Raw genomic sequence first — 27,981 nt, 5'->3', positions numbered from 1 at the left:
GCTTTTTTCAGGCCAGTTTTATCCCTCCCAATTTGTCCCAGTCCCTCCCAGTTCATCCCAGTTCAAATTCCCAATTTTTCCATGGATAAAATCAAAATTTTCCCCATTTCTGCTGCCAAACAGACCCAAAATTTGCTTTTTTCAGGCCAGTTTTACCCTCCCAGTTTCATCCCCCAAATCCAAGGAATTCTCACCCCAATTCCAGCTCATCCAAATTCCGTTTATTCCCAAAAAAAAAAATCAAAATAAAAGCCCCCAAAACACCAAAATCCCGATTTTTTGGCCCATTTTCAGCCCAATTTTTCCTCTCCCAGTTCCCGCTCGGATTCCCAGCCCCCAATTCCAGAATTTTTGCATTTTTGTGATTTTTTTTTTCCTTTTTTTCCCCAGAATTTCGAGGATTTTTTTGTGATTTCCAGCTCAGCCAAACCAGCCCCAAATCCCAAAAAAATCCGGCTAAAATCCCAAAAAAAGAACCAAAAAATAATGTTAAAAAAGAGCCCAGAAATTCAAAAAAATCCCATAAAATAAAGGTCCAAAAATCCCATTGGAATTTTCAATTCCTGGGATATTTTTCCATGGAAAATTCTCCATTTCTCTGACATTTTCCCCTGGAACTTTCCTCGTTTTTCCTGGAATTTCTCGATTTCAGGGACATTTTCCATGAATTTCTCCATTTTAAGGAGAATTTTCCATGGAATTTCTCAATTTCCAGGTGATTTTCCCATTTTCCCATGGAATTTCCAATTTTTAGGGACATTTTTCCATGGAATTTCTCCATTTTAGGGACATTTTTCCATGGAATTTCTCCATTTCAAGGACAATTTTCTATGGAATTCCCCACTTTTAAGGACTTTTTTTGGATAGAATTTATCCATTTTAGGGACATTTCTCCAGGGAATTTCTCCATTTTAGGGACATTTTTCCATGGAATTTCCCCATTTTCGGGATATTTTCCCATGGAATTTCTCAATTTCAAGGATATTTTTCTATGGAATTCGCCACTTTTAAGGACATTTTTTTGATCTAATTTCTCCATTTCAAGGACATTTTTCCATGGAATTTCTCCATTTCCAGGTGATTTACCCATTTTTCGGGACATTTTTCCATGGAATTTCTCCATTTTAGGGACATTTTTCCATGGAATTTCTCAATTTCCAGGTGATTTACCCATTTTTCGGGACATTTTTCCATGGAATTTTTCCATTTTCCCGTGGAATTTCTCCATTTTAGGGACATTTTCCCATGGAATTTCTCCATTTTAGGGTCATTTTTCCATGGAATTTCTCCATTTTAGGGACATTTTCCCGTGGAATTTCTCCATTTTAGGGTCATTTTTCCATGGAATTTTTCCATTTTAGGGATATTTTTCCAGGAAACTTCTCCATTTTAGGGACATTTTTCCACAGAATTTCTCCATTTTAGGGACATTTTTTGATCGAATTTCTCCATTTTAGGGACATTTCTCCATGGAATTTCTCCATTTTGGGGACATTTTCCCATGGAATTTCTCAATTTCCAGGTGATTTACCCATTTTTCGGGCCACTTTTCCCATTTCCCATGGAAATTCCCGTTTCAGGGACACTTTTCCATGGAATTTCCCATTTCAGGGGCACTTTCCCATGGAATTTCCCATTTCAGGGACACTTTTCCATGGAATTCCCATTTCAGGGACACTTTTCCATGGAATTTCCCGTTTCAGGGACACTTTTCCATGGAAATTCCCGTTTCAGGGACACTTTTCCATGGAATTCCCGTTTCAGGGACACTTTTCCATGGAATTCCCATTTTCAGGGACACTTTTCCATGGAATTCCCATTTCAGGGACACTTTTCCATGGAATTTCCCGTTTCAGGGACACTTTTCCATGGAATTCCCGTTTCAGGTACACTTTTCCATGGAATTCCCATTTTAGGGACATTTTCCCGTGGAATTTCTCCATTTCCAGGTGATTTACCCATTTTTCGTGACATTTTTCCATGGAATTTCTCATTTTAGGGACAATTCTCCATGGAATTTTTCCATTTTAGGGTCATTTTTCCAGGGAATTTCTCCATTTTAGGGTCATTTTTTGATCGAATTTCTCCATTTTAGGGACAATTCTCCATGGAATTTCTCCATTTTAGGGACATTTTCCTGTGGAATTTTTCCATTTTAGGGTCATTTTTCCAGGGAATTTCTCCATTTTGGGGACATTTTCCCATGGAATTTCTCAATTTCCAGGTGATTTACCCATTTTTCGGGCCACTTTTCCCATTTCCCATGGAATTTCCCATTTCCAGGGACACTTTTCCATGGAATTCCCGTTTCAGGGACACTCCTCCATTTGCAGGCGCAGCTCCTCGGCCGCCTCCCGGTCCAGGAGCCAGCGGAGCCGCCCCGAGCGCGGCCGGAGCCGAGCGGCCGGCAGCGACGGCGCCTCCTCCCGCGGCTCCTCCAAAATGCGCTGCGGGACACAGGAAACGGCCCTGAGCCCCAAAATCCCGGGGAGAGCCCCAAAATCGGGGAGAGAATCCCAAAATCCCGGGGTGAACCCCAAAATTAGGGAGTTTAACCCCAAAATCCTGGGGTGAACCCCAAAATTGGGGAGTTGAACCCCAAAATCCTGGGGTGAACCCCAAAATCGGGGAGTTGAACCCCAAAATCCCGGGGTGAACCCCAAAATCGGGGAGTTTAACCCCAAAGTCCCGGGGTGAACCCCAAAATCAGGGAGTTGAACCCCAAAGTCCTGGAGAGAATCCCAAAATCCCGGGGTGAACCCCAAAATCGGGGAGTTTAACCCCAAAATCCCGGAGTGAATCCCAAAATTGGGGAGTTTAACCCCAAAATCCCGGAGTGAATCCCAAAATTGGGGAGTTTAACCCCAAAATCCCGGAGTGAACCCCAAAATTGGGGAGTTTAACCCCAAAATCCCGAAGTGAACCCCAAAATCCCGGGGTGAACCCTAAAATTGGGGAGTTTAACCCCAAAATCCCGGAGTGAACCCCAAAATTGGGGAGTTGAACCCCAAAATCCCGGGGTGAACCCCAAAATCCCGGAGAGAATCCCAAAATCCCGGAGTGAACCCCAAAACTGGGGAGTTGAACCCCAAAATCCCGGGGTGAACCCCAAAATCGGGGAGTTTAAACCCAAAATCCCGGGGTGAGCCCCAAAATCCTGGGGTAAACCCCAAAATCCTGGAGAGAATCCCAAAATCCTGGGGTGAACCCCAAAATCTCAGGGTGTACCCCAAAATCCCAGAGAAAATCCCAAAAGCGGGGAGTTGAACCCCAAAAATCGAGAGTTTAACCTCAAAAATGGGGAGTTGAACCCCAAAATCCCGGAGTGAATCCCAAAACCCTAGAGAGAACCCCAAGATCCCAGAGAAAACCCCAAAATCCCAGAGTGAACCCCAAAATCCCGGAGAGAACCCCAAAATCCCAGAGTGAACCCCAAAATCCCAGAGTTGAACCCCAAAATCCCGGAGAGAACCCCAAAATCCCGGAGTGAACCCCAAAATCCCAGAGAGAACCCCAAAATTCCGGAGAGAACCCCAAAATCCCAGAGTGAACCCCAAAATCCCGGAGAGAACCCCAAAATCCCGGAGTGAACCCCAAAATCCCAGAGTTGAACCCCAAAATCCTGGAGAGAATCCCAAAATCCTGGAGAGAATCCCAAAATCCCAGAGTGAACCCCAAAATCCCGGAGAAAATCCCCAAAACAGGGAGTTTAACCCCAAAATCCCAGAGTGAACCCCAAAATCCCGGAGAAAATCCCCAAAACAGGGAGTTTAACCCCAAAATCACAGAGAGAACCCCAAAATTCCACACTGAAACCCAAGAACAGGGAGTTTAACCCCAAAAACGGGGAGTTTAACCCCAAAAACGGGGAGTATAGCCCCAAAATCCTGGATTTTAACCCCAGAATCCCACAATGAATCCCAAAAATTTGTGATTTAACCAAAAATTGGGAATTTCACCCCAAACTTTGAGCACGGGGGCCTTGAAGGCGCCGGTGGCCACCACGAGCAGGGCCCGGGCATTGAGAAATGGGATTGAACCCCAAAATCCCAGAATTTAACCCAAAAAAATCTGTATTTAACCCCCAAAAATCCAGGATTTTAGCTCAAAAATTAGGGATTTAACCAAAAATTGGGAATTTCACCCCAAACCTTGATCACAGGGGCCTTGGAGGCGCCGGTGGCCACCACGAGCAGGGCCCGGGAGGAGTTGGGAAATGGGATTGAAACACAAAAATTCTGGGAATGACCCCAAGAATGCAGGATTTAACCCCCCAAAAAATAGGGTTTGAGCCCAAAAATTTGTGATTTAACCAAAAATTGGGAATTTCACCCCAAACCTTGATCACGGGGGCCTTGGAGGCGCCGGTGGCCACCACCAGCAGGGCCTAGGCCAAGTTGAATAATGGGATTGAACGCCAAAATATCAGGAATTAACCCCAAAAATTTGGGATTTAACCCCCAAAAATCTGGGATTTGAGCCCAAAAATTTGGCATTTAACCAAAAATTGGGAATTTCGCCCCAAACCTTGATCACGGGGGCCTTGGAGGCGCCGGTGGCCACCACCAGCAGGGCCCGGGCCGCGTTGAGCAGCGGCAGCGTCATCGTCACCCGCCGGGGCGGCGGCTTGGGAGAGTCCTCCAGGAAGGAAATCAGGGAATTCTGCTCCTGGAAACGGGGCAAAAAACCGGGAAATCGGGAAAAATCCCGGGGGAAAATAACGGGAAAAATGGGGGAAAAAACGGGGGGAAAATAGAACAAAAAATGGGGAAATAATGGGGAAAATAAGGGGAATAATTGGGGAAATAATGGGAAAAAATAATGGGGAAAATGGGAAAAATAATAGGAAAAATAATAGGAAAAATAATGGGAAATTGGGGAAAGGAGCAAACAGTGGGAGAGTCCTCCAGGAAGGAAATCAGGGAATTCTGCTCCTGGAAACGGGGCAAAAAACCGGGAAATCGGGAAAAATCACGGGGGAAATCACGGGAAAAATGGGGGAAAAAACGGGGGGAAAATGGGGAAAATAGAACAAAAAATGGGGAAATAATGGGGAAAATAAGGGGAATAATTGGGGAAATAATGGGAAAAAATAATGGGGAAAATGGGAAAAATAATAGGAAAAATAATAGGAAAAATAATGGGAAATTGGGGAAAGGAGCAAACAGTGGGAGAGTCCTCCAGGAAGGAAATCAGGGAACTCTGCTCCTGGAAATGGGGCAAAAAACCGGGAAATCGGGAAAAATCCCGGGGGAAATCACGGGGGAAAATAACGGGAAAGTAACAGAAAAAAATATGGGAGAAATGGGGTAAATAATGGGGAAAATGAGGAAAATAATGGGAAAATGGGGAAAATAATGGGGAAATAATGGGAAAAAAATGAGGAAAATAATGGACAAATAATAGGAAAAATTTAGTAAAATAGTGGGAAAATAATACAAAAAATGGGGAAAATAATACGAAAAATCTGGAAAATAATGGGAAAATAATTGGAAAAATGGGGAAAATAATGGGAAAAAATGAGGAAAAGAATGGGAAAAAATAGGAAAAATGGGGAAATTAATAGAAAAAATCTGGAAAATAATGGGAAAATAATTGGAAAAATTAGGAAAATAATGGGGAAAATGAGGAAGAATAAGGGAAAACGTGAAAGAAACGTGGGAGAAAAAAATGGGGGAAATTCCCCCCAGTGGTGAGAATTCCCAAATTCCCGCAATTCCCGGAATTCCGGAGGTCACCTGGAGCAGGGCGTGGCCCGGGAACAGCGAGCAGGTGTGCCCGTCCGGCCCCACCCCCAGCAGCAGCAGGTCAAAGCGGGGCGTGGCCTCGCCCGGGAACTCCTGCAAACCAGTACGGACCAGTATGGACCAGTATGGACCAGTTTGGATCGATATTGATCGCTATGGACCGGTTCGGACCGGTACGGAGCAGTTTGGATCAATACCGATCACTATGGACCAGTTCGGACCAGTTCAGCTCATTGACTGATCCCAGTCCCTCCCAGTTCCCTCCCAGTGCTCCCAGTGCTCCCAGTTCCCCCAGCCCCATTCCCAATCCCATTCCCAGTCCCATTCCCAGTTCATCCCAGTCCCTCCCAGTGCTCCCAGTTTCCCCAGTCCCATTCCCAGTTCATCCCAGTCCCTCCCAGTGCTCCCAGTTTCCCCAGTCCCATTCCCAGTCCCATTCCCAGTTCATCCCAGTCGCTCCCAGTTCCCCCAGTCCTTCCCAGTTCCCTCTCAGTCCCATTCCCAGTTTCGCCAGTCCCATTCCCAGTCCCATTCCCAGTTCCTCCCACTACTTCCAGTTCCCCCAGTCCCTCCCAGTCCCTCCCAGTCCCCCCAATCCCATTCCCAATCCCATTCCCAGTCCCATTCCCAGTCCATCCCAGTCCATCCCAGTGCTCCCAGTCCCTCCCAGTCCCATTCCTAGTCCCTCCCAGTGCTCCCAGTTCCCCAGTCCCAATTCCCAGTCCCTCCCAGTCCCATTCCCAGTCCCTCCCAGTGCTCCCAGTCGCTCCCATTCCCTCCCAGTCCCATTCCCAGTGCTCCCAGTGCTCCCAGTGCTCCCAGTGCTCCCAGTTCCCGTACCCTCCTCAGCTGCTCCTCGTAGTCCCGGGCGGCCTCGGCCGGGCCCAGCCCGGAGCTGACCCAGAGCACGCGGGGGCCGGGGGGGGCAAACTGGGACAGCAGCTGGGACTGGAAAGGGTTAAACTGTCATACTGGGAGCACTGGGAACAGACTGGGACAGCAGCTGGGACTGGAAAGGGTTAAACTGTCATACTGGGAGCACTGGGATGGCACGCGGGGGCCGGGGGGGGCAAACTGGGACAGCAGCTGGGACTGGAAAGGGTTAAACTGTCATACTGGGAGCACTGGGAATGGACACACAGTCATACTGGGAGCACTGGGAATGGACACAGAGCCATACTGGGAGCACTGGGAATGGACACAGAGTCATACTGGGAGCACTGGGAACAGACTGGGACAGCAGCTGGGACTGGGAAGGGTTAAACTGTCATACTGGGAGCACTGGGAACGGACTGGGACAGCAGCTGGGACTGGAAAGGGTTAAACTGTCATACTGGGAGCACTGGGAACAGACTGGGACAGCAGCTGGGACTGGGAATGGACACAGAGTCATACTGGGAGCACTGGGAATGGACACAGAGCCATACTGGGAGCACTGGGAACAGACTGGGACAGCAGCTGGGACTGGGAAGGGTTAAACTGTCATACTGGGAGCACTGGGAACGGACTGGGACAGCAGCTGGGACTGGAAAGGGTTAAACTGTCATACTGGGAGCACTGGGAACAGACTGGGACAGCAGCTGGGACTGGGAGTGGACACACAGTCATACTGGGAGCACTGGGAATGGACACAGAGTTATACTGGGAGCACTGGGATGGCACGCGGGGGCCGGGGGGGGCAAACTGGGACAGCAGCTGGGACTGGAAAGGGTTAAACTGTCATACTGGGAGCACTGGGAACAAACTGGGACAGCAGCTGGGACTGGAAAGGGTTAAATTGTCATACTGGGAGCACTGGGAATGGACACAGAGCCATACTGGGAGCACTGGGAACAGACTGGGACAGCAGCTGGGACTGGAAAGGGTTAAACTGTCATACTGGGAGAACTGGGAATGGAACCAGAGTTATACTGGGAGCACTGGGAACAGACACAGAGTTATACTGGGAGCACTGGGAATGGACACAGAGTTATACTGGGAGCACTGGGATGGCACGCGGGGGCCGGGGGGGGCAAACTGGGACAGCAGCTGGGACTGGAAAGGGTTAAACTGTCATACTGGGAGCACTGGGAACAAACTGGGACAGCAGCTGGGACTGGAAAGGGTTAAATTGTCATACTGGGAGCACTGGGAATGGACACAGAGCCATACTGGGAGCACTGGGAACAGACTGGGACAGCAGCTGGGACTGGAAAGGGTTAAACTGTCATACTGGGAGAACTGGGAATGGAACCAGAGTTATACTGGGAGCACTGGGAACAGACACAGAGTTATACTGGGAGCACTGGGAATGGACACAGAGTTATACTGGGAGCACTGGGAATGGAACCAGAGCCATACTGGGAGCACTGCGAATGGACACAGAGTTATACTGGGAGCACTGGGAATGGAACCAGAGCCATACTGGGAGCACTGGGAATGGACACAGAGCCAGACTGGGAGCACTGGGAGGGGACTGGGAGGAGCTGAGGGGATTCACGAGAGACTGGGAGGGATCTGGGGGGAACTGGGAGGAACTGGGAGGAACTGGGGGGAACTGGGCCAAACTGGGAGGAACTGGGAGGAACTGGGAGGAACTGGGGGGAACTGGGAGGAACTGGGAGGGAACTGGGAGGAACTGGGCCAAACTGGGCCATACTGGGAAGAAATGGGCCAGACTGGAAGGAACTGGGCCAAACTGGGAGGAACTGGGGCAAACTGGGCCAAACTGGGAGCACTGGGAGGAACTGAGGGACGTTAGCAGGGACAGGGGGGAACTGAGGGGGGAACTGGGCCAAACTGGGAGGAACTGGGGGGAACTGGGGGGAACTGGGCCAGACTGGGAAACCTGGGCCAGCCTGGGAGGAACTGGGGGGAACTGGGCCAGACTGGGAGGGACTGGGAGGAACTGGGGGGAACTGGGCCAAACTGGGAGCACTGGGAGGAGCTGAGGGACGTTAGCAGAGCCTGGGGGAAACTGAGGGGGGAACTGGGGGGAACTGGGAGGAACTGGGGGAACTGGGCCAGACTGGGAAGGACTGGGAGGAACTGGGGGGAACTGGGCCAGACTGGGAGGAACTGGGAGGAACTGGGGGAACTGGGCCAGACTGGGAGGAACTGGGAGGAACTGGGCCAGACTGGGAGGAACTGGGAGGAACTGGGAGGAACTGGGCCAGACTGGGAGGAACTGGGAGGAACTGGGGGAACTGGGCCAGACTGGGAGGAACTGGGAGGAACTGGGCCAGACTGGGAGGAACCGGGAGGAGCCGTCCCCGTGCCCGCTCACCCGGTAGGCGCCGCCGGTGCTGTCGGGGTGCTCGGGCGGCACCAGGCGCTCGTCGCAGAACGCCAGCAGCCACCGCGAGGGCTCCGCGCCGGGCGCCGCCCTCAGCGCCGCCGGCAGCTCCCGCGCCAGCAGCGCCACCAGCGAGCCCCCGGACAGCCCCAGCGTGAAGCGGCCGCCGCTCGCCACCGCCTCGGCCGCCGCCTCCGCCACCGAGCGCGCCAGGGCCGCGCCGAGCTCGGCTGGGGACGGGAACACCGACACGGCCGCCATGATGGCGGCGCCGAGGGGGAAGGAGAAGGGGAAGTGACGTCACGGCGCGGCGCGTTGCTAAGCAGCCGCGGGCAGTTACCGGAAGTTGGGTCAGAGAGCGTCGCATTGCTAAGCAACCACGGGACCCTTACCGGAAGTGGGGTCAGAGAGCGTCGCGTTGCTAAGCAACCGTGGGGCAGTTACCGGAAGTGGGGTCAGAGAGCGTCACGTTGCTAAGCAACCGCGGGCAGTTACCGGAAGTGGGGTCAGAGAGCGTCGCGTTGCTAAGCAACCACGGGACCCTTAACGGAAGTGGGGTCAGAGAGCGTCGCGTTGCTAAGCAACCGCGGGCAGTTACCGGAAGTGGGGTCAGAGAGCGTCGCGTTGCTAAGCAACCGTGGCGCTGTTACCGGAAGTGGAGTCAGAGAGCCTCGGGGTGCCAAGCGGCTCCGGGGATGGCTCCGGGCCCGCCCCGGTTCTCCCCGCGGGCTCCGGGCCCGCCCCGGTTCTCCCCGCGGGCTCCGGGGCTCCCGGGGCTCCCGGGGCGCTCCCGGTGCCGCCGAGGCCGAGGCCACGCCCATAGAAGGCGTGGTTTGGATGAACGTCGCGTTTCTATTGGTTAGCAGCGCTGCTGGCGGCAGCTGATTGGGTGAGGCGAATGACGGGGGAAAGTGGGCGGGACTATGATGTGGATGAGGCGGGGCTATGCAAATAAGGGGCGTGGCCAGCGGAGCCGTGCGCTGTTGGCGCCCCCTAGCGGGGGGGGGGGGGGAGCACGGGACCCCTCCAGGTTTGGGGACCCCCCCCAAAATCGGGACTCCCAAAATCGGGACCGCTCCAGATTTGGGGACCCCCTAAAATCGGGACCTCTCCAAGTCTGGGGAGCCCAAAACTGCGACCCTACAGCCCCGGGACCCCCCAAAATCAAAACCCCAAAACCCCGGGACCCCCAGAATCAAATCCCGCAACTCCAGGACCCTCTCCCCAAAAACCCCGGGACCCCCAAAATCAAAACCCCAAAACCCCGGGACCCTCTCCCCAAAAACCCCGGGACCCCCAAAAATCAAAACCCCAAAACGCCGGGACCCCTAAAATCAAAAACCCAGGACCCCCAGAATCAAATCCCGCAACTCCAGGACCCACTCCCCAAATCCCCGAGACCCCCAAAATCAAAACCCCAAAACCCCGGGACCCCCAAATTCAAAACCCCAAATCCCCGGGACCCCCAAATTCAAAACCCCAAAACCCCGGGACCCCCCAAAATCAAAACCCCAAATCCCCGGGACCCCCAAAATCAAAACCCCAAATCCCCGGGACCCCCAAATTCAAAACCCCAAAACCCCGGGACCCCCCAAAATCAAAACCCCAAATCCCCGGGACCCCCAAAATCAAAACCCCAAATCCCCGGGACCCCCAAATTCAAAACCCCAAAACCCCGGGACCCCCAAATTCAAAACCCCAAATCCCCAAAACCCCCCAAAATCAAAACCCCCAAAACCCCGGGACCCCAAAAATCAAATCCCGCAACCCCGGGACCCCCAAAATCAAAACCCCAAAACCGGGACCCCCCCCCCGGCCTTGGGGACCCCTCCCCCACCCCTCCCGCCCCTCCCCCACCGTCCCGTTAATCCGATTTCCCCAAATCCCAAATCCCAAATCCCAAATCCGTGACCGGAGGCGACCCCGGGGGGCTCCACCCTTTTTTAAATTCTTCTTTTGGGGGGGGTTTCATCCCATTTTTGGGGTTTTCCATCCAATTTTGGGGGGTTTTCATCCCATTTTTCGGGTTTTCATTCCATTTTGGGGGTTTTGATCCCATTTTGGGGGTTTTCATTCCATTTTGGGGGTTTTCATCCCATTTTTGGGGTTTCCACCCCCATTTTAATCCTTTATTTTGAAGTTTCCTTAGCTTTTTAGGGTTTCCATCCCATTTTTTTGGGATTTCTATCCCTTTTTGGTGTTTTCATCCCATTTCTGGGGGGATTTCTATCCCGCTTTTGGAGTTCCCATCTCCATTTTTATCCCCTGATCCTTTATTTTGGGGTTTCCATCTCATTTTCGGTGTCTTCATCCCAATTTTTGGGGATAAATCCCCATTTTAGGGGATTAAATCCCAATTTTTGAGCACAAACCCAAATTTTTTGGGATTAAATCCCAATTCTGGGGGACAAACCCACATTTTTGGGGATTAAATCCCAATTTTTGGGGGACAAACCCACATTTTTGGGGATTAAATCCCAATTTTGGGGGACAAACCCCCATTTTTGGGGATAAAAATATCAATTTTTTTTAATAGAACCCCCACCCCCAGAATTCCCATGGCCCTGGGACCCCTCCCCCAGCAGCTCCCGCCCCTCCCCCTCTCCCGCCGTTAATTAACGCATTAATTAATCCCTTAATGAATCCGCTCGCTCCAAATCCGCGCGGGCTCGGCGGGCCCGCTGCGGAGGCAGCTCCGGCCCCTTTTATCCCGCGATTTTTAGGGATAAAATTCCCATTTTTCCTCATCCTTTTCCTCCACCCCAGCCCTTCTTTTTTAGGGATAACCCCCCCCCCCTCCATTTTTTAGGGCTAAATCCCCATTTTTAGGGATAAAATCCCCACTTTTTCAAGGATAACCCCCCCCCCATTTTTTTAGGGCTAAATCCCCATTTTTTTTAGGGATAAACCCCCCATTTTTCAGGGATAAAACCCCCATTTTTTAGGGATAAAACCCCCATTTTTAGGAATAAAACCCCCATTTTTTAGGGATAACCCCCTTCTTTTAAGGATAACACCCCCATTTTTTAGGGATAAAACCCCCATTTTTTAGGGATAAAAACCCCATTTTTTATGACAAAATCCCCATTTTTTTAGCGACAACGCCTCTTTTTTACTACCATTATTACCATTATTATTGCTATCATTTCCAAGATCCCTTTTTTATTCCCATTATTCCCGCTATCATTCCCACTATTCCCACCACTTTTATCCCCCTTATTCTCTTTATTCCTGCTATTATTATCACCACTATTCCTATAATTTTTAATCTCCTTATCCCTGCTATCCCCACTATCACTCCCCCTATTCCTATCACTTTTATTCCCATTATTTTATATTATATCCTATTTTATATTATTTATCCCTTTCCCCCCGCGCTATCCCCGCTATCACTCCTGCTATTCCTATCACTTTTATTCCCATTATTCCCACGGTCACTCTCACTATTCTTATCACTTTGATTACTTTTATTCCCGTTATTCTCGCTGTTATTATTCATTCCCACCCCTTTTTCCCCGCTATAATTCCCGCTATTCCCACCCCTTTTCCCCCCGCTATTCCCACCACTTTTCCCCCACTCTTCCCTCCCTTTTCCCCAGTATAATCCACTCTATTCCCACTCTTTCCCCCGGCTATTCCCTCCCTTTTCCCTGCTCTAATCCCCGCTATTCCCCCCACTTTTCCCCTGCCATTCCCTCCTTTTCCCCACTATAATCCCCGTTATTCCCACCACTTTTCCCCCACTATTCCCTCCCCTTTCCCCGCTCCAATCCCCGCTATCCCCTCCCTTTTCCCCGCTCCAATCCCCGCTATTCCCACCACTTTCCCCGTTCCATCCCTCCCTTTCCCCACTCCAATCCCCGCTATTCCCACCACTTTTCCCCCACTATAATCCCCTCCATCCCCTCCCTTTCCCCGCTCCAATCCCCGCTATTCCCCCCACTTTCCCCTGCCATTCCCACCCTTTTCCCCTCTATAATCCCCACTATTCCCAACACTTTCCCCGCTCCATCCCCTCCCTTTCCCCGCTCCAATCCCCCCGTTTTCCCTCCCTTTCCCCACTCCATCCCCTCCCTTTCCCCGCTCCAATCCCCACTATTCCCACCACTTTCCCCGCTCCAATCCCCCCGTTTTCCCCCCACTTTCCCCGCTCCAATCCCCGCTCCATCCCCTCCCTTTCCCCGCTCCAATCCCCGCTCCATCCCTCCCTTTCCCCCTCCATCCCCGCTATTCCCCCCACTTTCCCCGCTCCATCCCCTCTCTTTCCCCGCTCCAATCCCCGCTATTCCCCCCGCTTTCCCCCTCCATCCCCCCCACTTTCCCCGCTCCAATCCCCGCTCCATCCCCCCACTTTCCCCGCTCCAATCCCCGCTATCCCCCCACTTTCCCCCTCCATCCCTCCCTTTCCCCGCTCCAATCCCCGCTCCATCCCCTCCCTTTCCCCGCTCCAATCCCCACTATTCCCACCACTTTCCCCGCTCCAATCCCCGCTATCCCCCCCGCTTTCCCCCTCCATCCCCTCCCTTTCCCCGCTCCATCCCTCCCTTTCCCCGCTCCAATCCCCGCTATTCCCCCCACTTTCCCCGCTCCAATCCCCGCTATCCCCCCACTTTCCCCGCTCCAATCCCCCCGTTTTCCCCCCACTTTCCCCGCTCCAATCCCCGCTATCCCCCCCGCTTTCCCGCTCCATCCCTCCCTTTCCCCGCCCCAGTCCCCTCTCGCGGCCCGGCCATGGCCTGGGCGCTGTTCTCGGGCCGGGCGCTGCTGGCGCGGCGCTCGGAGCGGCGCCTGGACACGGAGCGGGAGCTGCGGGCGGCGCTGCAGAACCGCCTGCTGCTGCTGCTCTTCGCCGCGCGCCGCTGCCCGCGCTGCCGCGGGTTCGAGCCCCGCCTGCGCCGCTTCTGGAGCCGCCTCACCGACCCCGCGCACGTCGAGCGGCCCGAGCAGCTCGGCCTGGTCTACGTGGGGAGGGACGGCTGCGAGCAGGAGCACCGCGAGTACCTGAGGGACATGCCCCGCGCCTGGATGGCGCTGCCCTACGGCGATGAACTCGGCAGGTGAGCGCAGCTTCGGCAGGTGAGAGCAGCTGGGGACACCTGTGCTAGGTGAGGGACAGGTAGGGATGGGTGGGGACAGCTGGGGATGGGTGAGGACACCCACAACAGGTGAGGACATGTAGGAACACCTTTGGTAGGTGATGGACAGGTGGGACAGCTGGGGATGGGTGAGGACACCTACAACAGGTGAGGACAGGTAGGAACACCTTTGGTAGGTGAGGGACAGGTGGGATAGGAGCAGCTCGGCCTGGTCTACGTGGGGAGGGACGGCTGCGAGCAGGAGCACCGCGAGTACCTGAGGGACATGCCCCGCGCCTGGATGGCGCTGCCCTACGGCGATGAACTCGGCAGGTGAGCGCAGCTGGGGACACCTGTGCTAGGTGAGGGACAGGTGAGGGCACCTACAACAGGTGAGAGATGGGTGGGGACAAGTGGGGACAGGTGAGGGACAGGTGAGGGACATGTAGGGATGGGTGGGGACACCCACAACAGATGAGGGATGGGTGGGGACAGCTGGGGATGGGTGAGGACACCTACAACAGGTGAGGACATGTAGGAACACCTTTGGTAGGTGAGGGACAGGTGGGGACAAGTGGGGATGGGTGGGGACACCCACAACAGGTGAGGACATGTAGGAACACCTTTGGTAGGTGAGGGACAGGTGGGGACAAGTGGGGCAGGTGAGGGACAGGTGGGGATGGGTGGGGAAGGCAAGGACAGGTGAGGGACAGGTAGGGATGGATGGAGACACCTACAACAGATGAGAGATGGGTGGGGACAGCTTTGGTAGGTGAGGGACAGAGGGGGACAAGTGGGACAGGCGAGGGACAGGTAGGGATGGGTGGGGACACCTTTGGTAGGTGAGGGACAGGTGGGGTCACCTACAATAGGTGTGGGACAGGTGGGAACAGATGGGGACAGCTGGGGATGGGTGGGGACACCCACAACAGGTGAGGGATGGGTGGGGACACCCTTGGTAGGTGAGGGACAGGTGGGGATGGGTGGGCAAGGCAAGGACAGGTAGGGACAGGTGTTCCCTTTTTCCCCCTTTTCCCATTTTCCCCCTTTTCCTATTTTCCCATTTTCCCTTTTCCCTTTTTCCCCTTCCCCCCATTCCAAATCCCCCAACATCCCCAATCCCCATTTTCCTCATTCTCCCAATCCCCCAATTTCCCCAATCCCATTTCCCCCACTCCCCCGATTTCCCAATCTCCCCATTCCCCATTCCTAAACTCCCCCATTTCCCCAATTCCCATTTCCCCAATCCCCATTTCTCCAATCCCCATTCCTTCATCCCAATTTCCCTAAGTCCGATTTTCCCAATCTCCATTTTCCCCATCCCAATTCCCCCAATTCCATATTCCCCAATCCCCATTTTCCCACTTCCCCCATCCCAAACTCCACCAATTTCCCCATTCCCCATTTCCAAACTCCCAATTTTCCCCATCCCAAACTCCCCCGATTTCCCATTCCCCATCCCAAACTACCCCAATTTTCCCATTCCCAAACTCCCCCAATTTGACGTTCCCCATTCCCAAACTCTCCCAATTTCCCCATGCCAAACTCCCCCAAATTTCCCCATCCCAAACTCCCCCAATTTCCCCATCCCAAACTCCCCGAATTTGCCGTTCCCCATTCCCAAACTCCCCCAATTTCCCATTCCCCATCCCAAACTCCCCCAATTTCCCGTTCCCCATCCCAAACTCCCCGAATTTGCCGTTCCCCATTCCCAAACTCCCCGAATTTGCTGTTCCCCATCCCAAACTCCCCCAATTTCCCATTCCCCATCCCAAACTCCCCGAATTTGCCGTTCCCCATCCCAACCTCGCCGTTTCCCCCGATTTCCCCCCGTTTGCCGTCCCCAGGGAGCTGGAGCTCCGTTTCGGGGTGTCGGAGCTGCCGGCCGTGGTGGTGCTGGCGCCGAGCGGGGCCGTGCTGGTTCGGGACGCCGTGCCGGAGATCCGGGATTTGGGACCCGCCTGCTTCCACAACTGGCGCCAGGCGGCCGAGCTGCTGGACCGCAACTTCCAGGAGCGCCAGGAGCCCGCGGGGTCGGCGCCCCGCAGCCTCACCGGGCTCCTGCGGCGCCGCAAGTACCGGCCCGAGCGCCGCCGCGGCCACCAGGAGGAGGAGGAGGAGGAGGAGGAGGAGGAGGAAGGGCAGCGGGGGTAGAGGCTGGAGCCCAAATCCCAGAAAAGTAGCGGAACCTTGGGGTGGATCCAGCTGGGAATGGTCACTATGGTTCCGGCTTCTTTGTTGGACGAACTAACCCAAAAATCCCATCGGTTTTCCCAAAACATGAGGAAGGAGGAGGATGAGGAAGAGGAAAAGGAGGAGGAGAAGGGGGAAAGAGAAGAGGAAGGGCAGAGAGGGTAGAGGCTGGAGCCCAAATCCCGGAAAAGTGGCGGAACCTTGGGGGGGATCCAGCTGGGAATGGTCGCTGTGGTTCCGGCTTCTTCGTTGGATGATCTAACCCAAAAGTCTCATTGGTTTTCCCAAAAATAAAGATGGAGGAAGAGGAGAAGGGGAAAAGGGAAGAGGAAGGGCAGAGGAAGTAGAGGCTGGAGCCCAAATCCCAGGAAAGTGGCGGAACCTTGGGGGGGATCCAGCTGGGAATGGTCGCTACGGTTCCGGCTTCTTTGTTGGACGAACTAACCCAAAAATCCCATCGGTTTTCCCAAAAAATGAGGGAGGAGGAGGAGGAGGAAGGGCAGCGGGGGTAGAGGCTGGAGCCCAAATCCTGGAAAAGTGGTGGAACCTTGGGGGGGATCCAGCTGGGAATGGTCACTATGGTTCCGGCTTCTTCGTTGGATGATCTAACCCAAAAATCTCATTGGTTTTCCCAAAAATAAAGATGGAGGAAGAGGAGAAGAGGGAAAGGGAAGAGGAAGGGCAGCGGGGGTAGAGGCTGGAGCCCAAATCCGGAAAAGTGGTGGAACCTTGGGGTGGATCCAGCTGGGAATGGTCGCTATGGTTCCGGCCTCTCCGTTGGAGGAACTCACCCAAAATCCCATCGGTTTTCCCAAAACATGAGGAAGGAGGAGGACGAGGAAGAGGAAAAGGAGGAGGAGGAGGAGGAGGAGGAGGAGGAAGGGCAGCGGGGGTAGAGGCTGGAGCCCAAATCCGGAAAAGTAGCGGAACCTTGGGGGGGATCCAGCTGGGAATGGTCGCTACGGTTCCGGCTTCTTTGTTGGACGAACTAACCCAAAAATCCCATCGGTTTTCCCAAAAAATGAGGAAGGAGGAGGAAGAGGAAGGGCAGCGGGGGTAGAGGCTGGAGCTCAAATCCCAGAAAAGTGGCGGAACCTTGGGGTGGATCCAGCTGGGAATGGTCGCTACGGTTCCGGCCTCTCCATGGGATGATCTAACCCAAAAATCTCATCGGTTTTCCCAAAAATAAAGATGGAGGAAGAGGAGAAGAGGGAAAGGGAAGAGGAAGGGCAGCGGGGGTAGAGGCTGGAGCCCAAATCCGGAAAAGTGACGGAACCTTGGGGTGGATCCAGCTGGGAATGGTTGCTGTGGTTCCGGCCTCTCCGTTGGAGGAATCCACTCAAAATCCCATCGGTTTTCCCAAAACATGAGGAAAGAGGAGGAGGATGAGGAAGAGGAGGAAGAGGAGGAGGAGGAAGAGGAAGAGGAAAAGGAGCTGGGCGGGATCCAACTGGGAACGGCCACTCCGGTTCCAACTCCTCTGTTGGAGGAATCCATCCAAAATCACGGCAGTTTTCCCAAAAATAAAGGAAAAGTAAGAGGAAGAGGAGAAGAGGGAAAGGGAAGAGGAAGAGGAAGAGGAGGAGGAAGAGGAGGAAGAGGAGAGGAAGGAGGAGGAAGAGGATGAGGAGGAGGGGGAGGAGTAGCGAATTCCAAGATGAATCCAAGTGGGAGTGGCCTCTCCAATGGAGAAATCAACCCAAAATCCCAGGAATTTTCCCAAAAAAATGAGGGAAGAGGAAGAGTCCCTGGTGTGGATCCAACTGGGAATGAACTGGTCCCAGTTTGGGATTGAACCGGTCCCAGTTTGGGATTGAACCGGTCCCAGTTTGGGAATGAACCGGTCCCAGTTTGGGAATTAAACTGGTCCCAGTTTGGGAATGAACCGGTCCCAGTTTGGGAATGAACCGGTCCCAGTTTGGGATTGAACCGGTCCCAGTTTGGGATTGAACCGGTCCCAGTTTGGGATTGAACCGGTCCCAGTTTGGGAATGAACCAGTCCCAGTTTGGGAATTAAACCGGTCCCAATTTGGGATTGAACCAGTCTCAGTTTGGAAATTAAACTGGTCCTTGTTTTGGAATAAACTGGTCCCAGTTTGGGAATTAAACTGGTCCCAGTTGGGAATGAACCGGTCCCAGTTTGGGAATTAAACTGGTCCCAGTTTGGAAATTAAACCTGTCCCAGTTTGGGAATGAACCGGTCCCAGTTGGGAACTGAATCGGTCCCAGTTTGGGAATGAAACTGGTCCCAGTTTGGAAATTAAACCTGTCCCAGTTTGGGAATGAACCGGTCCCAGTTGGGAACTGAATCGGTCCCAGTTTGGAAATTAAACTGGTCCCAGTTGGGAACTGAGCTGGTCCCAGTTTGGAAATTAAACTGGTCCCAGTTTGGGATTGGACCAATCCCAGTTTGGGAATGAACCGGTCCCAGTTTGGGAATTAAACTGGTCCCAGTTTGGGGATGAACCAGTCCCAGTTTGGGAATGAACCGGTCCCAGTTTGGGAATTAAACTGGTCCCAGTTTGGGAACTGAACCAGTCCCAGTTTGGGAATGAACCGGTCCCAGTTTGGGAATTAAACTGGTCCCAGTTTGGGAATGAACCAGTCCCAGTTTGGGAATGAACCAATCCCAGTTTGGGAACTGAACCGGTCCCAGTTTGGGAATTAAACTGGTCCCAGTTTGGGAATTAAACCGGTCCCAGTTTGGGAACTGAACTGGTCCCAGTTTGGGATTGAACCGGTCCCAGTTAGGGAATGAACCAATCCCAGTTTGGGAACTGAACCGGTCCCAGTTAGGGAATGAACCAATCCCAGTTTGGGATTGAACCGGTCCCAGTTAGGGAATGAACCAATCCCAGTTTGGGAACTGAACCGGTCCCAGTTAGGGAATGAACCAATCCCAGTTTGGGATTGAACCGGTCCCAGTTAGGGAATGAACCAATCCCAGTTTGGGAACTGAACCGGTCCCAGTTAGGGAATGAACCAATCCCAGTTTGGGAACTGAACCGGTCCCAGTTAGGGAATGAACCAATCCCAGTTTGGGATTGAACCGGTCCCAGTTTGGGAATTAAACTGGTCCCAGTTTGGGAATGAACCAATCCCAGTTTGGGAACTGAACCGGTCCCAGTTTGGGATTGAACCGGACCCAGTTTGGGAATTAAACCGGTCCCAGTTTGGGATTGAACCGGTCCCAGTTTGGGAATTAAACTGGTCCCAGTTAGGGAATGAACCAATCCCAGTTTGGGAATTAAACCGGTCCCAGTTTGGGAACTGAACCGGTCCCAGTTTGGGAATTAAACTGGTCCCAGTTTGGGAATGAACCAGTCCCAGTTTGGGATTGAACCGGTCCCAGTTTGGGAATTAAACTGGTCCCAGTTTGGGATTGAACCGATCCCAGTTTGGAATTAAACTGGTCCCAGTTCCGGATCCCGCTCCCGGAATTTTCCGCGGATCGGGATTTTGGGTTCCCGGGATCGAATTTCAGGCCCCGCCCGGGGGCGGCTCCCGGAGGCTCCTCGGAGGAATTTTCCCCTTCCCGGATTTCTTCGCGAGCCTCCAACTTTTAACCCAAAAAAAAAAAAAAAAAAAAAAAAGGAAATTTTGGGGATTTTTTTTTTTTTTCCCGCCGGGAAGCGCCGCTGGAAATGGGAATTTCCCCCCTGGAGCGCCGCGTGCTGATCCCAGGTGAGAATTCCCGGAATTTCATCCCAAAATTCCCCTCGGAGCCTTAAAAATGGGGGAGGGGGAATTCCCCGGGAGGGATAAAAAAGGGAAAAAAAGTGAGATTTTTGGGTTTTTATGGAGTTTTCCCGGGTTTTTTTGGTGTTTTTTTGGGAGGAGAATTCCAGCCGAATTCCAGGGGTTTTACCCCAAATCTGTGCGGGCCTGCGAAGGAGTAGGGGAGGCCCTTTCCGGGTTTCTTTTCCAGGAAAAAATGGGAATTGTAATGGATTTTTAAGGGATTTTGGGAGGGAAGGAGGTCCCGAGGGAGGACGGGGAGGGGAATTCCCAAAGGGGAGGGAAAATCCCGGAAAAGAGGGAAATTTCCTCAAGGAAAAACCCCAAATCCAGGGGGAAAACCCCAAAATGCAAGGAAAAAAACCTCCCCAAATTCAGGAGAAAACCCCAAATTGAGGGGAAAAAAACTTTAAATCCAGGGAAAAAACTGAATCCAAGGGAAAAAAACCCAAATGCAGGGAAACATCCCCGAAATCCCGGAAAAAAAAACCCCAGTTAATTTCAAGGAAGAAAACAAAAAAATCCCAGGGGAAAAAATCCAAAATCCCATTAAAAAATCCCCCAAATCCAAGGAAAACACCTCAAAATACAAAGAAATAACCCCAAATTCAAGGAAGAAAAACCCCAACAAAATCCAAGGAAAAAAACCCCAAATCCAGGAAAAAAATCACAAATCCAAGGAAAAAGCCCCTCAAATCCAAAGAAAAAACTCCAAAACCCAAGGAAAAAACCCAAAATCCCGGGAAAAACCCCAAATCCTTCCCAAATTCCCGCCCCCATCCCGGAATTTTTTGCAGAACCGCTGGAAAAGGCTCAAAAAAAAAACCAAAAAAAACTTGGAAAAATGCAAAAAGATACAGAAAATTCATTTTTTTCCCCCCCCTTTCCCAGAATTTTGGGAACAAAGGAATTCCTGCAGCTCCCGGTGGTTTTTTGTGGAAAGAATTCCAGGCGGGAATTTTGGGAATTTGGGGTGGTTTTAATCCCTTTTTCTTTTTTTTTTTTTTTCTTTTTTTTTTTTCCTCTTGGAATTGTTTGGATTCCCGCGGGAATTCCAAGGTCGGGCTGGGAATGTTGGGAAAAGCTGCGGGGGGGGGGGGGGGGGAGGGAAATTTGGGATTTCCCCGGTTTTTTTCCCCAGGATTTTTGGGCTTTTCCAAGGGTTTTTTGTGGTTACATGGGGGGGAAATTTGGGAATGAATTTTCAGTGATTTGAAGACGGGGGGGAAAAGAGGGAAAGGGGATTTTTATGGGATTTTTATGGGAATTTTCTGGGATCTTATGGGATTTTATGGGATTTTGTTGGATTTTTTTGGAGTTTAAGGAATTTTATGGAATTTGAGAGATTTTTGTGGGATTGGGATGGGATTAAAAACCCCTTTTCCTCCCAAAAAAATCTGAGAATTCCAGGATTTTGGCACTCCCAGTACATCCCAACAGCAATTCAAGAAAATTTGGGATCAAAGGTGAAAGGAGGGACATCAAGAATGGGAAAATTGAGATTAAATTGGGATTTAAACGGGATTTTAAAGGAATTCCCATCTTGAAAACTCCCCCAAAATCTGGGAATTCCTCCCAGATTTCCTTCTGAGCCCCATCCCATCAACTCCAAAATTCTGGGATCAACAATTCCCAGCTGGAATCAGATCCAAACATCCCAAAAAACCTGGGAAAAACCACCCGGAGCAGCCTCATTTCCTAATTTCCCCCCTCCTTTTTTCCCCTTAAAATTTCCTAAAAATCCAATTTTTTTCCTGATTTTTGCGGGGATTATCCCAGATTTTCCCCTCATAGCCTTGGGAATGTTGGTATGCAAAGTCCATCCCAAGGAACAATGGGAATTCCTCGGGAATTCCTCAACTCCAGGGATTTGTTTGCCCAAGGAGGAGAAACCGCCCCGGAAACTCTGGAATAAAAAAATCCAGGAAGGAAAAAACCTCGGGATGGGAGGATCCTGAAAATTCCCGAGTTTGGGATTCAGGGGAGCACAGGTAAGCCAGAATTTGGGATTTTTTTCAGAATTTTGGAGGGCTTTCTCCCCAGATTTGTTTTTTTTGTCCTAATTTTTAGAGTTTCTCCCCAGTTTTGGGAGTTTCCCCCCAGTTTTGTGTTGGTTTTTATTTTTTTAAATTTTGTGGTGTTTTCCCAAATTTTTCCCCATTTTTCTCCCTTTTTTCTCATTTCCCCCCCCATTTTACCCAAAATCTTCACTTCCCCTATTTTCCCCCAAAATCCCCATTTTCTCCCATTTTTCCCCATTTCCCCCCTTTTTTCCCCATTTCCCCCACTTTTTTCCCCCCATTCCCCCCATTTTCCCCATTCCCCCCATTTTTCCACATTTTCCCCATTCTTTCCCATTTCCCCCATGTTTTTCCACCCCCCCATTTTTCCCCCAAATCCCCATTTTCCCCATTTTTTCCCCAAATCCCCATTTTCCCCCATTCCCCCCATTTTTCCCTGTTCCCCCCATTTTCCCCATTTCCCCCCATTTTTCCCCATTTCCCCCCATTTTTTCCCCATTTCCCCCACCCCCATATATATTTTTTCCCAAAATCCCAATTTTTCCCCATTTCCCCCCATTCTTTCCCATTTCCCCCATGTTTTCCCATTCCCCCCCATTTTTTTCCCCCAATCCCCATTTTCCCCCATTCCCCCCATTTTTCCCATTTCCCCCCATTTTCCCCATTTCCCCACATTTTCCCCATTTCCCCACATTTTTCCCCCATTTTCCCCACTCCCCATCTATTTTTTTCCCCAAAATCCCAATTTTTCCCCATTTCCCCCCATTCTTCCCCATTTCCCCACATTTTTTCCCCATTCCCCCCACCCCCATATATATTTTTTCCCAAAATCCCAATTTTTCCCCATTTCCCCCCATTCTTCCCCATTTCCCCACATTTTTCCCCCATTTCCCCCACTCCCCCATCTATTTTTTTCCCCAAAATCCCAATTCTTCCCCATTTCCCCCCATTCTTCCCCATTTCCTCCCCATTTTCCCCCCATTTCCACCCATTTTTTCCCAAAATCCCCACTTCCCCAAATTTTTCCCCATTTCCCCCATTCTTTCCCATTTCCCCCATGTTTCCCCATTCCCCCCCATTTTTCCCCCAAATCCCCATTTTCCCCATTTTTTCCCCAAATCCCCATTTCCCCCCATTTTTCCCTGTTCCCCCCATTTTCCCCATTTCCCCCCATTTTTCCCCCAAATCCCCATTTTCCCCCATTTCCCCCCATTTTTTCCCCATTCCCCCCACCCCCCCAATATATATTTTTTCCCAAAATCCCAATTTTCCCCCATTTCCCCCCATTCCCCCCCATTTTCCCCCCATTCCCCCCACTCCCCCATCTATTTTTTTCCCCAAAATCCCAATTTTTCCCCCATTTCCCCCCATTCTTCCCCATTCCCCCCCATTTTCCTCCCATTCCCCCCACCCCCCCCATCTATTATTTTCCCCAAAATCCCAATTTTTCCCCCCAAACCTCCCGGCAGGCCCCCCGCCATGAAGCACTGCTTCTACAACGAGACCGTCGGCTTCTTCTACAACAACAGCCGCAAGGAGCTGAGCGCGACATGGCGGCCCAAGGACGTGCTGGTGGTGGCCCTGGGGCTGGCGGTCAGCGCCGTGGTGCTGCTGACCAACCTGCTGGTCATCGCCGCCGTGGCCACCAACCGCCGCTTCCACTACCCCATCTACTACCTGCTGGCCAACCTGGCGGCCGCCGACCTCTTCGCCGGCGTGGCCTACATGTTCTTGATGTTCCACACCGGGCCTAGGACCGCCCAGTTGTCGCTCAAGACTTGGTTCATCCGTCAGAGCTTGCTGGACACCAGCTTGACCGCTTCGGTGGTCAACCTGTTGGCCATCGCGGTGGAGCGGCACCGGACGGTGCTGACCATGCAGCTGCACAGCGAGATGTCCGCCCAGCGCGTGGTGGGCTTGATCTTCTCCATCTGGGCGGCGGCGTTGCTCCTGGGCTTGATCCCGTCCTACGGCTGGCACTGCCTGTGCTCCTTGGAGAGCTGCTCCAGGATGGCGCCGCTCTACAGCCGCAGCTACCTGACCTTCTGGGCCGTCTCCAACCTGGTGGTCTTCCTGGTCATGGTGGTGGTCTACGGGCACATCTTCGTCTACGTCAGGAGGAGGATGGCGCGCATGGCGCGGCACACCGGCGCGCACCCGCGGCACCGCGACACCGTGCTGGCGCTGGTCAAGACCGTCACCATCATCCTGGGTGGGTGGCTCGGTAGGGGTTAATTGGGTTGGTCATCATCATCCTTGGTGGGTGATTAATTAGCGGTAATTAGGGGTTAATTGGGTTGGTCATTGTCATCCTTGCTGGGTTGGTCATTGTCATGCTCAGTGGGTGGTTAATTAGCGGTAGTTGGGGGTTAATTGCATTGGTCATCATGTCATCCTTGGTGGGTTGGTCATCATCATCATTGGTGGGTGGTTAATTAGGGGTAATTAGGGGTTAATTGGGTTGGTCATTGTCATCCTCAGTGGTGGTTAATTAGCAGTTAATTAGCCATTAATTAGGGGGTAACAGAGGTGCGCACCCGCGGCACCGCGACACCGTGCTGGCGCTGGTCAAGACCGTCACCATCATCCTGGGTGGGTGGCTCGGTAGGGGTTAATTGGGTTGGTCATCGTCATCCTTGGTGGGTTGGTCATCATCATCCTCAGTAGATGGTTAATTAGGAGTAATTAGGAGAATTGGGTTGGTCATCGTCATTCTTGGTGGGTTGGTCGTCATCCCCAGTGGGTGGTTAATTAGCAGTAATTAGGGGTTAGTTGCATTGGTCATCATGTCATCCTTGGTGGGTTGGTCATTGTCATGCTCAGTGGGTGGTTAATTAGCCATTAATTAGGGGGTAACAGAGGTGCGCACCCGCGGCACCGCAACACTGTGCTGGCGCTGGTCAAGACCGTCACCATCATCCTGGGTGGGTGGCTCGGTAGGGGTTAATTGGGCTGGTCATCATCATCCTCAGTAGATGGTTAATTAGGATTAATTAGGAGAATTGGGTTGGTCATCGTCATGCTTGGTGGGCTGGTCATCATCATCCCCAGTGGGTGGTTAATTAAGATTAATTAGGAGAATTGGGTTGGTCATCGTCATGCTTGGTGGGTTGGTCATCATCATCCTCAGTAGATAGTTAATTAGTGGTAATTAGGAGAATTGGGTTGGTCATCGTCATCCTTGGTAGGTTGGTCATCATCATCCTCAGTAGATGGTTAATTAGTGGTAATTAGGGGTTAATTGTGTTGGTCATCGTCATATTTGGTTGGGTTGGTCATCATCATCCTTGATGGGTTGGTCATCATCATCATCCTCAGTAGATGGTTAATTAGTGGTAATTAGGAGAATTGGGTTGGTCATTGTCATCCTTGGTGGGCTGGTCATCATCATCCCCAGTGGGTGGTTAATTAGCGGTTAATTAGATAACAGAGGTGTGCACCACGTGACAGACACCGTGCTGAATTTTATCCCGGAATTCTTTGGGCCATAAAGAACCGAAATCCCAGCCAGGAAGTGACCGAAAAACACCAAAAATTCCCATTATTTCCCCCTTTTTCCTTTTTTTCCAGGTGCCTTTGTGCTCTCCTGGATCTTTTTTCCATCTTTTTCCCTCATCTCATTCTTCTCCCAATATTCCCAGGGGGATTCCATGGAATTCTTCCTGGAATTCTTCAGGCCATAAAGAACTGAAATCCCAGCCAGGAAATCACCAAAAATTCCCATTTTTTCCCCTTTTTTCCCCGTTTTTCCAGGTGCCTTTGTGCTCTCCTGGATCTTTTTCTCTCAAAGGTCGAAACCCATTGGGATTCCATGGAACAATTTTATCCCAGATTTCTTTGGGCCATAAAGAACTGAAATCCCAGCCAGGAAATCACCAAAAATTCCCATTTTTCCCATTTTTTCCCCCGTTTTTCCAGGTGCCTTCGTGGTGTGCTGGACTCCCGGCCAGGTGGTCCTGCTGCTGGACGGGCTGGGCTGCCAGAGCTGCGATGTGCTGGCCGTGGAGAAGTACGTCCTGCTGCTGGCCGAAATTAACTCCCTCATTAACGCCATCGTTTACTCGTGGCGCGATAACGAGATGCGGAGCACCTTCCGACGGATCCTGTGCTTCCCGTGCCTCCGCCATTCCAAATACGCCGCCCCGGAGCGGGGGCTGCACTCCCACAACGGCCACTTCACCGTCGATTCTTCCATTTAGGGGTTGGTTTTTTTTTTGGGGGATTTTGGGGTTTTTTTGGGTGCGGCCCGAAAGGCTGCGGGGCTCGGAGGTGGGAATTTTCCTTGGAAAAGTCATGGTGGAGAAGGGGTTGTGGGGTTGAGGAGGATTCTGGATTCCCTGGGGGGTTTCGGCGTGGAAGTTTTTCTGGAAAAAATGTGGTGGATCAAGGTTTAAGTGATTTTTTTTTTTTAAATTTGGGAGCATCTTGGAGGCTTGGAGTGCTCCAACATCCAAATTTCCCTGGAAACCTCAAGAATGAGGTGGTTTTGTGGGATTTGGGAGAACCTTGGATTCCTGGTGGGCTCCAACATCCAAATTTCCCTGGAAAACTCAAGAACGAGGTGGTTTTGTGGGATTTGGGAGAACCTTGGATTCCTGGTGGGCTCCAACATCCAAGTTTCCTTGGAAAACTCCTGGTGGGATCAAGGATGAAGTGATTTCTTTGGGATTTGGGAGAGTCCTGGACTCTTGGTGGGCTCCAGGATCGAAATTTTCCTGGAAAACTCAAGAACGAGGTGGTTTTGTGGGATTTTGGAGAACCTTGGATTCCTGGTTTGCTCCAACATCCAAATTTCCTTGGAAAACTCCTGGTGGATCAAGGATTGAGAAGAATTTTGCAGTCCTGGGAGGCACCAACATCCAAATTTCTTTGGAAAACTCCTGGTGGATCAAGGATTGAGAAGAACCTTAGATTCCTGGTGGGCTCCAAAATACAAATTTCCTTGGAAAACTCCTGGTTGGATCAAGGATAAACTGATTTTTTGGGATCTGGGAGAGTCCTGGGGTCCTGGGGGACTCCAACATCCAAATTTCCTTGGAAAACTCCTGGTTGGATCAAGGATGAAGTGATTTTTTGGGATTTGGGAGAGTCCTGGAGTTCTGGTGGGCTCCAAAATCCAAATTTCCTTGGAAAACTCCTGGTGAATCAAGGATTGAGACGAATTTTGGACTCCTGGGAGGCTCCAGCATCCAAATTTCCATGGACAACTGAAGAACGAGGTGGTTTTGTGGGATTTGAGAGAACTTTGGATTCCTGGGGGCTCCAGACTGGATTTTTCCCTGGAAACCTCCAGGTTTTGCAGGAAACCCTTGGAGGAGAATTCCCATTAAAGACTGGTTTTAACCCGGAGTCGTTTTTCCTTGGAAAAGGCTCAGGAATCCTGCAGGGGGATTGGGAATTTGGGAATTCCGAGGGCAGGATTTGGGAAATCGGGGGCAGGATTTTCCCTGGAAAAGCTCAGAAATCCCCCAGAATTTGGGGATTCTGAGGGCAGGGATTGGGAATTGTGAGTGCAGAATTTTCCCTGAAAATTCCACAAATCCCAGGATTCGGGAATGCTGAGAAAAAGACAAATTTCCCCACTTTTTTTCCCCCCTCTTTTTTCCTTGATCCTGGAAAACTTCCATGACAGTTCTGGGAATTCCCAGGGATCCCTGGAGTGGAACCAGGTGACTTTTCCCACCTTGGCTGCAGAATTCCTTGGATTAAATTGGATTTTTCCAGATTCTCTGGGATTTTTCCAGGCAAAACTGAGGCTGAGCACCCAAACCTGGAGCACAGCACTTTCTCCAAAATTAGAATTGCTCCCTAATGGGAACTTTAAAGCTTCAATTTCTGCATTTTCCCTTATTTTTACATGTATTCCTTCATTTCCGCCATTGATTCCTTTATTTTTTCTTTTAATTTGTTCATTTTCCCCGTTGATTCCTTTA

The 27,981-nt window shown here is 51.6% G+C and overlaps 3 protein-coding genes and 1 long non-coding RNA gene across 9 annotated transcripts; 3 read left to right on the top strand and 1 right to left on the bottom strand.

Annotated features, from left to right (window-relative positions):
* Positions 1 to 199: 199 nt before the first annotated feature.
* PGLS (6-phosphogluconolactonase) lies at positions 200 to 9,384 on the bottom strand. 4 transcript variants are annotated; one of them, XM_085563274.1, is made up of 5 exons: positions 9,013 to 9,333; positions 6,588 to 6,695; positions 5,739 to 5,840; positions 4,528 to 4,668; positions 200 to 2,447 (listed from the first exon to the last, which is right to left on the bottom strand). In XM_085563274.1, exons 1-5 carry the CDS (start codon positions 9,280 to 9,282, stop codon positions 2,310 to 2,312), a joined length of 759 nt encoding a protein of 252 aa, XP_085419400.1. In that variant the 5' UTR covers positions 9,283 to 9,333; the 3' UTR covers positions 200 to 2,309. The 4 variants fall into 4 exon arrangements, with proteins under 4 accessions (XP_085419400.1, XP_085419401.1, XP_085419398.1 ...); XM_085563275.1 differs by lacking the exon at positions 6,588 to 6,695 and having other exon boundaries at positions 9,013 to 9,334; XM_085563272.1 differs by lacking the exons at positions 200 to 2,447; positions 4,528 to 4,668 and having other exon boundaries at positions 4,793 to 5,840; positions 9,013 to 9,378.
* On the top strand, positions 9,372 to 13,162 carry LOC146764978 (uncharacterized). The gene is made up of 2 exons (XR_014950474.1): positions 9,372 to 9,910; positions 12,621 to 13,162. It is a non-coding gene; the product is annotated as an uncharacterized LOC146764978 (long non-coding RNA).
* Positions 13,163 to 13,548: 386 nt separating this feature from the next.
* Positions 13,549 to 17,497, top strand: NXNL1 (nucleoredoxin like 1). The gene is made up of 4 exons (XM_085563125.1): positions 13,549 to 14,078; positions 14,236 to 14,245; positions 14,314 to 14,429; positions 15,944 to 17,497. Exons 1-4 carry the CDS (start codon positions 13,753 to 13,755, stop codon positions 16,248 to 16,250), a joined length of 759 nt encoding a protein of 252 aa, XP_085419251.1. The 5' UTR covers positions 13,549 to 13,752; the 3' UTR covers positions 16,251 to 17,497.
* Positions 17,498 to 19,795: 2,298 nt separating this feature from the next.
* LPAR2 (lysophosphatidic acid receptor 2) lies at positions 19,796 to 27,397 on the top strand. Of its 3 annotated transcripts, none has more exons than XM_085563277.1 (4): positions 19,796 to 19,973; positions 21,911 to 22,018; positions 23,518 to 24,260; positions 25,967 to 27,397. In XM_085563277.1, the coding sequence occupies exons 3-4, from the start codon at positions 23,528 to 23,530 to the stop codon at positions 26,245 to 26,247; spliced, it is 1,014 nt and encodes a 337-aa protein (XP_085419403.1). In that variant the 5' UTR covers positions 19,796 to 19,973; positions 21,911 to 22,018; positions 23,518 to 23,527; the 3' UTR covers positions 26,248 to 27,397. The 3 variants fall into 3 exon arrangements, with proteins under 3 accessions (XP_085419403.1, XP_085419404.1, XP_085419402.1); XM_085563278.1 differs by having other exon boundaries at positions 21,894 to 22,018; XM_085563276.1 differs by lacking the exon at positions 21,911 to 22,018.
* The last annotated feature ends 584 nt before the right edge of the window (positions 27,398 to 27,981 follow it).

Source organism: Lonchura striata, chromosome 30, assembly GCF_050655825.1.
Source record: "Lonchura striata isolate lonStrDom1 chromosome 30, ASM5065582v1, whole genome shotgun sequence".
Classification (NCBI taxonomy): Eukaryota; Metazoa; Chordata; class Aves; order Passeriformes; family Estrildidae; genus Lonchura; species Lonchura striata.
This window is presented reverse-complemented; position numbering and strand designations above follow the sequence as displayed.

Coding starts and splice junctions, on each gene's coding strand:
- PGLS (XM_085563272.1), bottom strand. CDS start 9,282: ATGGCGGCCGTGTCGGTGTTCCCGTCCCCAGCCGAGCTCGGCGCGGCC. Junction 6,696..9,012: donor GCACCGGCGGCGCCTACCGG/GTGAGCGGGCAC, acceptor AACCCTTTCCAG/TCCCAGCTGCTGTCCCAGTT. Junction 5,841..6,587: donor ACGAGGAGCAGCTGAGGAGG/GTACGGGAACTG, acceptor ACTGGTTTGCAG/GAGTTCCCGGGCGAGGCCAC.
- NXNL1 (XM_085563125.1), top strand. CDS start 13,753: ATGGCCTGGGCGCTGTTCTCGGGCCGGGCGCTGCTGGCGCGGCGCTCG. Junction 14,430..15,943: donor TACGGCGATGAACTCGGCAG/GTGAGCGCAGCT, acceptor TGCCGTCCCCAG/GGAGCTGGAGCTCCGTTTCG.
- LPAR2 (XM_085563276.1), top strand. CDS start 23,528: ATGAAGCACTGCTTCTACAACGAGACCGTCGGCTTCTTCTACAACAAC. Junction 24,261..25,966: donor GACCGTCACCATCATCCTGG/GTGGGTGGCTCG, acceptor CCGTTTTTCCAG/GTGCCTTCGTGGTGTGCTGG.